Source organism: Sinocyclocheilus grahami, unplaced genomic scaffold (assembly GCF_001515645.1).
Source record: "Sinocyclocheilus grahami isolate Dianchi unplaced genomic scaffold, SAMN03320097.WGS_v1.1 scaffold496.1, whole genome shotgun sequence".
Classification (NCBI taxonomy): Eukaryota; Metazoa; Chordata; class Actinopteri; order Cypriniformes; family Cyprinidae; genus Sinocyclocheilus; species Sinocyclocheilus grahami.
In genome coordinates, this window is record NW_015505675.1 from 318,322 (window position 1) to 329,714 (window position 11,393).

An 11,393-nucleotide genomic window follows, 5' to 3' on the forward strand; every position below is an offset into this window, starting at 1 on the left:
ATGACAGAATTTTCATTTTTGGGTGAACTATCCCTTTAAGCTTTCAAATAAAAACTGAATGGGAAAAAAAACTGCTAGCTGTTCAGACAACCCACTGACTAGTCGATTTTAGAAAATTTAGTTTTATACATCCTCATAATAGATTTTGGCTCTACCCCTGCCCTGGTGAAATGAAGGGGTATGGTGTCACATTCAGCGTTGTCTCAGCTCCTGTTGCTATTTGCGGCAGGGGACGGAAGTAAGGCCCTGTTGCCTGGCATTTGTGCCCTTTCATGTGATGTGAGAGCTGTTGAAAGGGTCACAGGACACTAATTTGTGCGCAGTGGGGGTGCAGGTGTTGTTCTCAGGGGAATGAGTCTGTGGTCCGGGGCTTGTAATGCTATGATGGTGACGTGCTGACAGGATCTGTCCTCTCTAATTCTCTCTGTGCAGACACCACACCAACCCAGTGGGCACGGAGTGGCGCTGGAAAATGGACCCGGCCGAGAAGATCATTCAGGAGGCTGTGGAGAACCACAGGAACATGATTCGCCAGTTCAGAGGTAAGGACTCCCCGGAGCGTCGCTGTCTGTTACCTTCAGCTGAGCTCTTCTGCCGCCTTCAAACAAACAACAGTGGATTGAAAGGGTTGGTTGATTACTAGATACACTTATTGGACACAGTCTACTTTCTATTGCACACCAAATTTGATTGCAACAAATGACATGAAAGGTATTTGTGCATCAAATCCAATGTCGACGTTCTGGTCTGTTTTTTTTTTTTGGCTTACAAGTGAAATAAAAGTATGCTTCGGAAGTCTTGTTGTGCCAAAAACTTAGGTAGAAAATTCTCACATGCTTTTAATAGGCCTTTATACTGTGATTGTGCAGAAATAACTAGTTTAGTTTTTTTGTCTGTCTGGTGAGATATAAATATAGCCAAATATATTTAAATCCTTTTTCCTCAGAGGCACATATCCAGTTGGAAGCTGTTCAAGCATTGTGTGACATAACACTATGTTGACGTCTCTACACTCTGAACACCTTCCCAGTTTCAGAGATTGTCCAACAGACACTGGGGTATATTTAGCTGTCACTACGGTTTGCAGAAGGCAGTAACAGGACAGACTCTAAGTGCAGTTCGACTGGGTCTAATTTATTAATTTGCACCCTGTCACATTCTTCAGCATCTGCTGCATCAGATCAGTAGTGGATCCATCAGCTTTCAGCAGCATTAAGAGGATGAGCTTTGTTGCTGGATCAGATTGACAGGCTGAGATCAGATGGAAAGGGCATCTCGCTGAGACTTCATTTGTAAAGCAACATTGAGTTATGAGAGTTATATTGATCTCATTGGACCATACAGACGTATTTAGGGGACATAGTTTTTTTTAATCATTTTTATTTTATTATAGATTTTATTTTAATTTGATTTTTTTTTTAAAAACTTTAAAAAAAATTATTTTATACCTTTTTTGGGTGTCAGTAAAGAGCGTACAGTTGGTAAAGAAATGATTTCTTTAGCCCCATTTGGATGAAATTAGTTTTCCTTTCTGGATAATAATTGGTGTTTCATACAGTACATCTGAATTAATTGTGTGTGTGTTTTTCCTCAAACAACCTCTGAAAAATATAATTGATCAGATTATATACTGTTTTTCTTCCAACTCTGGCATTCTCTGAAAAGTCTTAATTCCATATGAATAGGAAATATCTGTGATTGCAGCATTAAAAAAGGTTCACAACGCTGCTTATTTGTTTTGACCTTCAGCTACCATAACTGAAGTGAAATCTCCCATTGCATTTCCTTGTGCATCTTCATCATTAATTTAGAACATTTTGCAAACTTTCTGGGTGATATAACAATTGATGGTTAATGCTGAAATCTGATGTAAAAAGAAAATGTACTCCAATCACAGACTGCACAAAAGTTGACTTATTCTTTCATGAAGTTTATGTTTTGGGGTGGTGTGGTGGGTTCTGGGCTGTTAACTGAAAGCTTGTAGGTTCAATCCCATGATATTAATCAAATGGTCTTCAAAACTAAAGGGTGGACTGTATGCAGGATTGTATGCCATTCAGAATTAAGAATGTTTAAAAACAGACTACAGAATTGTCATTTGAGTTCAAGGAGGTAGAATTAAAATGGTAAAAAAAATCATATGCTGTAAGTGTAGTTTTAATTGCAATAATACAGAATATCCTGTGACCAATTTGTTTTAAATTCAAGTTCATGAATTGATAGTGAGCCAATTCCCAAACTCTCACTGACTAAGTTGCTTTGCATAAAAGCACCAGCTAAATGACACATTTGTAAATTAAACAGTGGAATGAATCATGCTGCTTTTATCAAGTCAAATGTTACTACCAAGGGAAATCATTTCTGTTTTGATGGCAAATTCTTTGTGATTTAGGTAAGTCATGGCAGAAAATGATGTCCCCCACTCTTAGGACTATTTTTGCAACGACATACCAATATTGTGTCATAAAACAATCTAATGCCAGCAAATTTTCTTTTCCTTCCAAAATGTGCCTGTTGGGACGTAACACATTCCTGTCGCTCATTCCTCATCTCAACAATCAGGTAACGTCTGCTCATAATGGGTTGTGATTTCACTGCTAGATCCAGAAGTTAATTACTTTTGCGGACATCTGGATCAGAATTTCGTGGGATTGAGGGGTCACACACGATGGGTTTTTAAGGATCTTAAGATGTGAACTGAATCCTTTTGTGCTTTTTCTTAGCATTTGAAGCAACTCCCTTAACATCACTGGTTTTGTTTTACCGCACTGCCTTCATACTCCAGAATATGGGGTGATTTGGAGACTGCTTGATGCGGGTTTTTTTTCTCCGTCTGCAGTAGTCTGAAAAATTCAGCAGAGATGTCTAGCGTAGATGGCTACAAAACAGATCTGCAGCTAAGAAAGGGAGTTTTCTGATGATATCTGCCGGGAATGTTATTAGGTGGGGTGGCACAGTCAGCACACAAAGTCAGTTTGATTCGATTTTATCATTCGCAAATTAAAGTTTCTGCTGTTCGAAACTCAAGACATCTGTCTTTGATCATCTGTTTTCAGTACAGATGTCAAACTTTTGTATTGTCTAAAATTACTCACGATCTACTATTTTAGTTATTATTTTTCAGAAATGTAATATTGTTCCTATCGAGCGTCTCTTTTTCCTTTGAGTTTCGATAAATGGACCAGGATTTTTTTTCTAAAGCAGTATATATTTTTTTGGGGGAACCACAGGGCTCAATTAATGCTTGTCACTCAGTGGGATCTATGCTAATAGGGCACTGTCCGTCAACAGTCGTGGGTGGGGGCCTGTACAAAGTGACGTCATTTTGTACAGATTCTGTGAATGGCTTGTTCTGAGACACTGCTTATGATTTATGTGGATTAAAAGAGTAGGTAGATTTTTATCATTGTAGGTTGGTGTACACACACTGCCAACACACATTTATGTTGAAACACCATGTAAAAGCGAATTTTGGTGACTGTACGAGCATATGGGACGCTCAAGGGTTCGATTAGGTAGAATAACCGAACTTTAGAAGAAGTGGTGAGGGGAGTTTCCGGTTAGAGAAACGTGAGAAAGAGAGCAGGTCCCAATTGAAGGATTTTATTTGAATTATCCTTGCATGTTTGAATTGTTACAGGCACTTGCCCATAAGGGATGCATGTGTGTGGTCTACAATGAACAGAGAAAACAGAATACAATATAAAATTTGTAATATAAACAATAATATGGCTAGCATAAAGAAATAAACATTACACACAGCAGCAGTGACAGTAAATAACAGTATCAAATATCAGGTAATAAGGCATTCAAGTTGCATTTAAATAGCTGAATTATTTTGGCAAAGTGTTTATCATTTAAATATGTACCGTAAACAGGTGTACAATTTTAGCTTATGAATATCAATTATGCAGTGGAACATGCACAGTTAAGCAGTATTGAACAAGTGTCAACATTTGACTTAGCATAGACTATAAAACGGATAACTTACTTTTTAATCAATCACTCACAGAAGAAATAAACATGCAGTAGTCCATTTTCTTGCACAATGAACAAATCAATCTATCCACCCATACATATAGACTGCCTCCTGATACTTGTCCGGGCATGTACAAAGCCTATTTTTGAATGCGTTTGTTCTCTGTATATCTGCAGTAGTTCTAACAGCTGAACATCCTCCAGCTTGGAAGTTTTTCCCTCAGTCTTTGAAGTCCTACTTGGGCTGTAACTGGACTGATAAGCCATAATCATGCACTGAATTGCAAATTACAGCTTCTTTGACTCCCAGCTCCCTCAATTCCACCAGATTGTGCTAAATTCATGAGTTTTCAGGAGCAGCCAAAAAGCTTTTAGCTCTCTCACTCTTTCTGCTCCCCAGCTTAATGCAAAATACATCCTCACCGCATTCTCCCGAATGCTGCACGCCGAATCCTCTCACAGATCAGGCAGGTTATCTGAGGGTAAGGGGCCGTCACCCCAGCTGCTGGAATATCATGTTGACAGTGTGCTGAGGAAGTGAGAAACACTTGTCAATCGTTGTTGTTTATCTCGTAGCTGCAAGCTTCGTCACGCTTCTCTGCTGAAGCAGGCATTTTCTGCATGATAAACAAACCAACAGAGGCAAAAAATTATATTCACTGTGGGTCCCAACACTGAACCTTCCCTGCTTTCTTAAATGCTGTTATAATGAGATCCTAGACCTGCTGCTTTACTCATATCAGTATGCTAATGTTTTATTCCGTTCTTTTCAGGAGGAAAGGATGTAATGGTACACCGGCACAAACCTCACACTAACAACTTAAAATTATCAGTGATGCTGAAACTTATTTCAATGATCTTGATTGGTTTATATATTTAAAGAGCTTGTGTTTTAGTACAGTATATTATTTATATAGTATTTTCTTTTGTAGTTTTATTTATGTGCTGTAGACAGAAATGAATGTGCAGGGCAAGAGAGCACTTCTATTCCTCCATTTTCATTTGAACAAAGTGAAGTACAGTTCTAAAACTTTCACTCTTAGATTTTAGAACAGAATTCAGTAAAATTATTTACAGTATTTTTGCGTAATAATATGTATTGTTTTTTGCCTTAGTACTTTTCACTAATTTTAGGATTCTTCACAATGCATGACACTGAACAACTGTAAACCATATAACAAAAAGATACTAGATAAATAAGAATAAAAAAAGCTGGAATAACCCTGAGTAAACTTAAGAGTTTTAATTAGGTTTTAAATGTGTGAAGGACCCAAGGAGGGCAGTCTGAACCTGGGAACTGTTAAAGGGCATCTAATATGCCCCTTTTTACAAGATGTAATACAACTCTCAGGTGTCCCCAAAATGTGTCTTTGAAGTTTCAACTCAAAATAGACTGGCCAGGAACTGGAGTTAGCATGATCAGCCTGGACCAGTGACCGGCTGGTCAGACTGCCAATTCCGAGCCGGTCCGTTTTGACATCACACTTATGCTCACATTTGCATGTAAACATGTCGTCAGCATGGAAGTTCATCTCTGTGAGTGAAGAAGACACAAAGTTCGCCATTTGTAATACATGTAGGCCCAAAGAAAATCATGGGGGAACCACAGGGCTCAATTAATGCTTGTCACTCAGTGGGATCTATGCTAATAGGGCACTGTCCGTCAACAGTCGTGGGTGGGGGCCTGTACAAAGTGACGTCATTTTGTACAGATTCTGTGAATGGCTTGTTCTGAGACACTGCTTATGATTTATGTGGATTAAAAGAGTAGGTAGATTTTTATCATTGTAGGTTGGTGTACACACACTGCCAACACACATTTATGTTGAAACACCATGTAAAAGCGAATTTTGGTGACTGTACGAGCATATGGGACGCTCAAGGGTTCGATTAGGTAGAATAACCGAACTTTAGAAGAAATGGTGAGGGGAGTTTCCGGTTAGAGAAACGTGAGAAAGAGAGCAGGTCCCAATTGAAGGATTTTATTTGAATTATCCTTGCATGTTTGAATTGTTACAGGCACTTGCCCATAAGGGATGCATGTGTGTGGTCTACAATGAACAGAGAAAACAGAATACAATATAAAATTTGTAATATAAACAATAATATGGCTAGCATAAAGAAATAAACATTACACACAGCAGCAGTGACAGTAAATAACAGTATCAAATATCAGGTAATAAGGCATTCAAGTTGCATTTAAATAGCTGAATTATTTTGGCAAAGTGTTTATCATTTAAATATGTACCGTAAACAGGTGTACAATTTTAGCTTATGAATATCAATTATGCAGTGGAACATGCACAGTTAAGCAGTATTGAACAAGTGTCAACATTTGACTTAGCATAGACTATAAAACGGATAACTTACTTTTTAATCAATCACTCACAGAAGAAATAAACATGCAGTAGTCCATTTTCTTGCACAATGAACAAATCAATCTATCCACCCATACATATAGACTGCCTCCTGATACTTGTCCGGGCATGTCTTGACTTGTTCAGCCTTTTCCAAGCCTTAAAAGGTTATAGACATAAAGATACCTCTGGGTGGCATCGTTGGGCTTTCATACAGTGACCTTTAATAAATTGGCAGAGCAGGAAAGAAGTTGAATCGAGTAATCTAGATATTGTGGTGCAAGGAGGTGGAGGAAAGATGTTTGACAAGGTGGTTCATGTGTGACTTAAAGCTGAGGATGAAGTCAAAAATCAGACCTAGATTGGTATAATGGATGAGGGATTCAATAAAATGTCTAAACACAGAAAACGACTTTGGTGTTTTCAGGACTGAGTTTTGGTAAGTTAGACATGCACACGTTTTAACGTCATGCATACAAATGTATTAGAAGTGGAAATCCTGTCCAGGCCTGTCAGCAGATATAGATTTGCATTTCATTGGCATAGTAATGGTATCTGAGTGCATGCCATCAAATTATTTATGTAAATTAAAAAAAGGAAAGGGCCCAGAACTCAGCCCTGGGGGACACCATGAGCAATGGGAGCAGGACTTGATTTGGTTATCAGTAGGAATTAATGCCTTTCATTAATGTAGGATATTAACCAGAGGAGAGCAGTATCAGTGATGCTAAATGCTAATATCTGGAAAATATTGTGGCAGACTGTCAAAAGCCTTGTTGAGATCTAGGAGTTCAAAAATAGCTAAGAATCAGAACACAAGAGGAGGTTTTCATCTGCCTGCTGAGATTTTCGAGAATGTATGTAAATCTACTCTTCAGGATGTTTTTAAGATGACTCCAATGTTTGAACGAGACACAGGGTCAGCATATCAGCTTGTCTGTTTTGAAAATCAGTGGCTGTATTGACTTGTCTACTTGCCCATAGGGAAACCACAAGGAGGATTTTGCCCATTACTTATCACTCAGATACCTTGCCTTACTGCATAGTGGTTGGCAACGTTTACACTGTAGACACTGATATTCCCTAATTAGAAAGACAATGTCTTTACTAAAATGATGATAGGGTGAGCTGAACTGAGTGACTGAGTTTTTTTTTTGGCTAATGCAGCTCTGGCAGTTGGTACGGTACATTGTCTGAACGTACACGTTTCCTACTCTTGACTTAACTCCAGTTTTCATCTCAAAACCTCAATCACTCAGTTGTGTGCTGCTTTATTATGCTTTACACATGCACAATGACAAAGAATCTGGCAACGTTTACACTGTAGACACTGATATTCCCTAATTAGAAAGACAATGTCTTTACTAAAATGATGATAGGGTGAGCTGAACTGAGTGACTGAGTTTTTTTTTTTGGCTAATGCAGCTCTGGCAGTTGGTACGGTACATTGTCTGAACGTACACGTTTCCTACTCTTGACTTAACTCCAGTTTTCATCTCAAAACCTCAATCACTCAGTTGTGTGCTGCTTTATTATGCTTTACACATGCACAATGACAAAGAATATGATACAATAGAGCCTCTTGCTCTGGCTGGCCAAAAATGGTTTAAATCCTGATGCTTATACACTCCAATATTCTTCAGTTTTGTTAATATGTTAAAAAGCAAGATTTTCTTTATACAATGCTAAGTTAATTATCCCTCCAACTACTTTTCTCTATCTATAGGAGTCTTGTGCCCATTACACAACTTTATGTCAGCGTTGATGCCAGCACAAAAGACAGTCTGAAGAAAATTGACCGCCCCCTTTTCAAAGACTTCTGGCAGCGTTTCTTGGACAGTCTCAGAGCTCTTGGTGAAAAGGTAGGTCCACTGTGCTGTAATCCAAATAAAACAAGAGTTTTGACTCTGGTAGAACAGTTGATTTTTTTTGAGCATGTAATACTGCCATCTCACTGACTTCATAGTCACACAACCTGAAAACCACATTTAAGAATTAGAAAAAAAATCTGAAATTCTGGTCTTAGTGGTGGGACTGTTGTTCTAGATATATAAGGCATCTTTTGCAATCTTAGTCTGAAAGAAGCCGAGTCCATTTTTTTAGGACCAACTTTTGTCAATAGTCACCTATGTTGACCTTTGCTTAGCAAGAAACCCAAATAGAACTGTAATTATCAAGAGTGCAAGACCCTGGGTAACACTGTATGCTGCTTGTGACCTTTAAATAGTGTGCAGATCCTAATGAATCAGCCAGAGCTTGGACATCAGCACCATTGCTCTTAAATGACTTGTATTGACACTAATAATCATTGGCCTGTGATGATTATTACAAACATTGTTTGAAGACAATGAAGACAGAAAGAGACTGGTATTTATTTAGCTCTCAACAATCGCTCAAGTCAACATTTATTAAGTGTTTTACAAGGTTAATAGTTCTGTTGTGCATTACTGCGTGTAAAACTCGTGTAGGCCCTAAAATGATTGTTTAATTGCCAAAATCTGTTCTTCTTGCTTCTCTTCACTCATTATTTTTCATGTAATTCATATCAGGCCTGTACAAAACACTGTGGAAATCCTTGCTATCGATTGTTAATTCCAAACATCATGACTGCAAAGCTCCAGGATTGATTTCATCTTAACCCAAATCCTGTGATTTATCTGAGTAATAACGTTTGTCGGCCTGTAACAATGTCATTTTTTTTACCATCAAAAGAAGGTGCTGAATAAACAACTTCAGGTTTAACTGGATTATTGAGGTGAAGTTATGTTAAAAATGCTAGTTTGATGAAGTGGATGCGTAGGCGCTGTCCGTCAACGGCTCTTACTCTGGGTTCAGCATGCTAAGATGACAAAAGCAGTTTGTTATACGGGGGGGCCTTGGCATTACTGCTTAATGATTTTAAGTGCCATCATTCAGAGATGATTCACTGTGCATGTGTGCTAAACTTCTGTAATGACTTCCCTGCATTTGCCATTGAACAGACCGCTCATTCTATGTGTGTGTGTGTGTGTGTGTGTGTGTGTGTGTACATATGTGCATATGTGAGTCATAAAAAGAAAGACACACGAACAGAAAGTGCTCTTCTGTTTTCTAATGAGTTGAGATCACCTGCAGTGTCGCTTTCTAACTGAAGAGAGCAACTTGACATTGATGGCACTGTAGGCAGCAGGATTGTGAGGCATTCAGGATAGTGCTTTTATCCAAAGCGACTTGCGAATAAAAGAAGCAATAAGCCAAGGAAATGCATATATAAGTTTTATTTTGAAGATAAACGTCCTATGTCATTCCAACTGGCCATTCCTGTTTCAGTGGGAGATTTGTGACCAGAATAAGCTGCAGTGTTACCAGACTTTATGCTGATGGTGAAAGTCTGGCTCTGAGACAAGAGCGAGAATTTCATGTGACTGACACCTGCTGTGCCTCCATCGCTTGAACTTCACCTGTCTAGACTCACACTGATTCCTTACACAGTTTGTTTACCATTTTCTGTACTAATTGTGCCATGGCTTATTCATAATTCTAACATTTGAAAACTTTTATTACGAGGTATTTGTTTCTGACTTCTGTTTGTCAGTGATAAATATGACGCAAGTATAAATACAAAATCATTAATGGCTGTTTTATTCTCAGCATTCATCACCATAACAGTTCTATTCCATTTTTTCCCTTTTCCCCTGTAACTACAACATACCGTCCTCATTAAGTTTGCTGTTAGTGCGAATTCTGCTTAATTGATTCTCAGATATTGGCCAACAATCTGTATTTATTATATACGGTTTAATTTTGTGTTGTTTCTTTTTTCATGTAATTTCTGTGCACTGTACAAAACTCAAACTCGTTCTTGATAAACTGGCATTAGGAACTCAATATAGGAGCTTTTAAATATCTCATGCTTTTATTAGTAGTTTCCTTGAAAGTGCACTGCCAGAGATATATGTTTTCCTGTGTGATTTCATGACCTTGAAAAGAAGCTCTGCCATAAAACCAGTTACAGGGAACGCATAACACCAGTAACCCGCCTCAGACACTTTCACAAAATGGGCAGAACTCCATTTATACAACACCGGGTGTTGAATTTAAATGAGAGTTTGTTTGGTGCAAGTCTACAAACATCACGGAGAACAAGCTGTTGAATTACAACACTATAACAACAATAGAAACAGTATCCCCATATTGTTTGGTGTTGATAGGATTCTTTTTTCGAAATCAACTAATATTCAGCACCAATCTATTTATCTGTGTTCGGCTGTGTTTTCTGTGATTTGTATGTGTATATATACAGTGGGTACGGAAAGTATACGGACCCACTTAAAATTTTCACTCTTAACAATATTGCAGCCATTTGCTAAAATCATTCAAGTTAAGTTTTTTTCCTCATTAATGTACACACAGCACCCCATATTGACAGAAAAACACAGAATTGTTGACATTTTTGCAGAGTTATTAAAAAAGAAAAACTGAAATATCACATGGTCCTAAGTATTCAGACCCTTTGCTGTGACACTCATATATTTAACTCAGGTGTTGTCCATTTCTTCTGATCATCCTTGAGATGGTTCTACACCTTACCACCTCCTTGTGATACCTATGTCATACCTTTGTCATTATACAAATGTATGTCCTCATTTGTCACAAAAACGCGCACACACATACACACACACAGTGGGTATAGAAAAGAATCACCCACCTTTAAAAAAAAATACAATTTTGTTGCTTTGCAGCCTGAAATGAAGATGGACACAGTTTCTGTTTTATCCAGCTGTATTTACTCAGTGCAACTTATAACATCCAAGTCAAAGATATAAATAACACCAACATGTCAGAAAACAATCACTGAGTTGTAAAAAGGATCACCCCCTCCTAAAAATGACTTTAAACTCAATCAGGTGTAGCTAATCACCTTCTCAATGGCACACAAATGCATTTGGCTTTCAACTATAATCAGCGGTGGTCATTTTGATTAGCTCAGCATGAAAAGAGCTTTCCTGGAGCATTTCGGTTCTTAGTAGTGCAACTGAAGCAAACAATCAACTATGGGTGGCAAGGCACTGTCAAAAG

General features: G+C 38.1%; 1 protein-coding gene across 1 annotated transcript in view; it reads left to right on the top strand.

The window, feature by feature from the left end:
- The window catches only part of LOC107554250 (S-adenosyl-L-methionine-dependent tRNA 4-demethylwyosine synthase-like), a 70,644-nt gene that overhangs the window by 29,523 nt on the left and 29,728 nt on the right, over positions 1-11,393 (top strand). The window contains exons 11-12 of the mRNA XM_016236707.1: positions 433-627; positions 8,059-8,197. Coding sequence (XP_016092193.1) covers positions 433-627; positions 8,059-8,197 — 334 coding nt within the window. The remainder of the gene's footprint in view (positions 1-432; positions 628-8,058; positions 8,198-11,393) is intronic.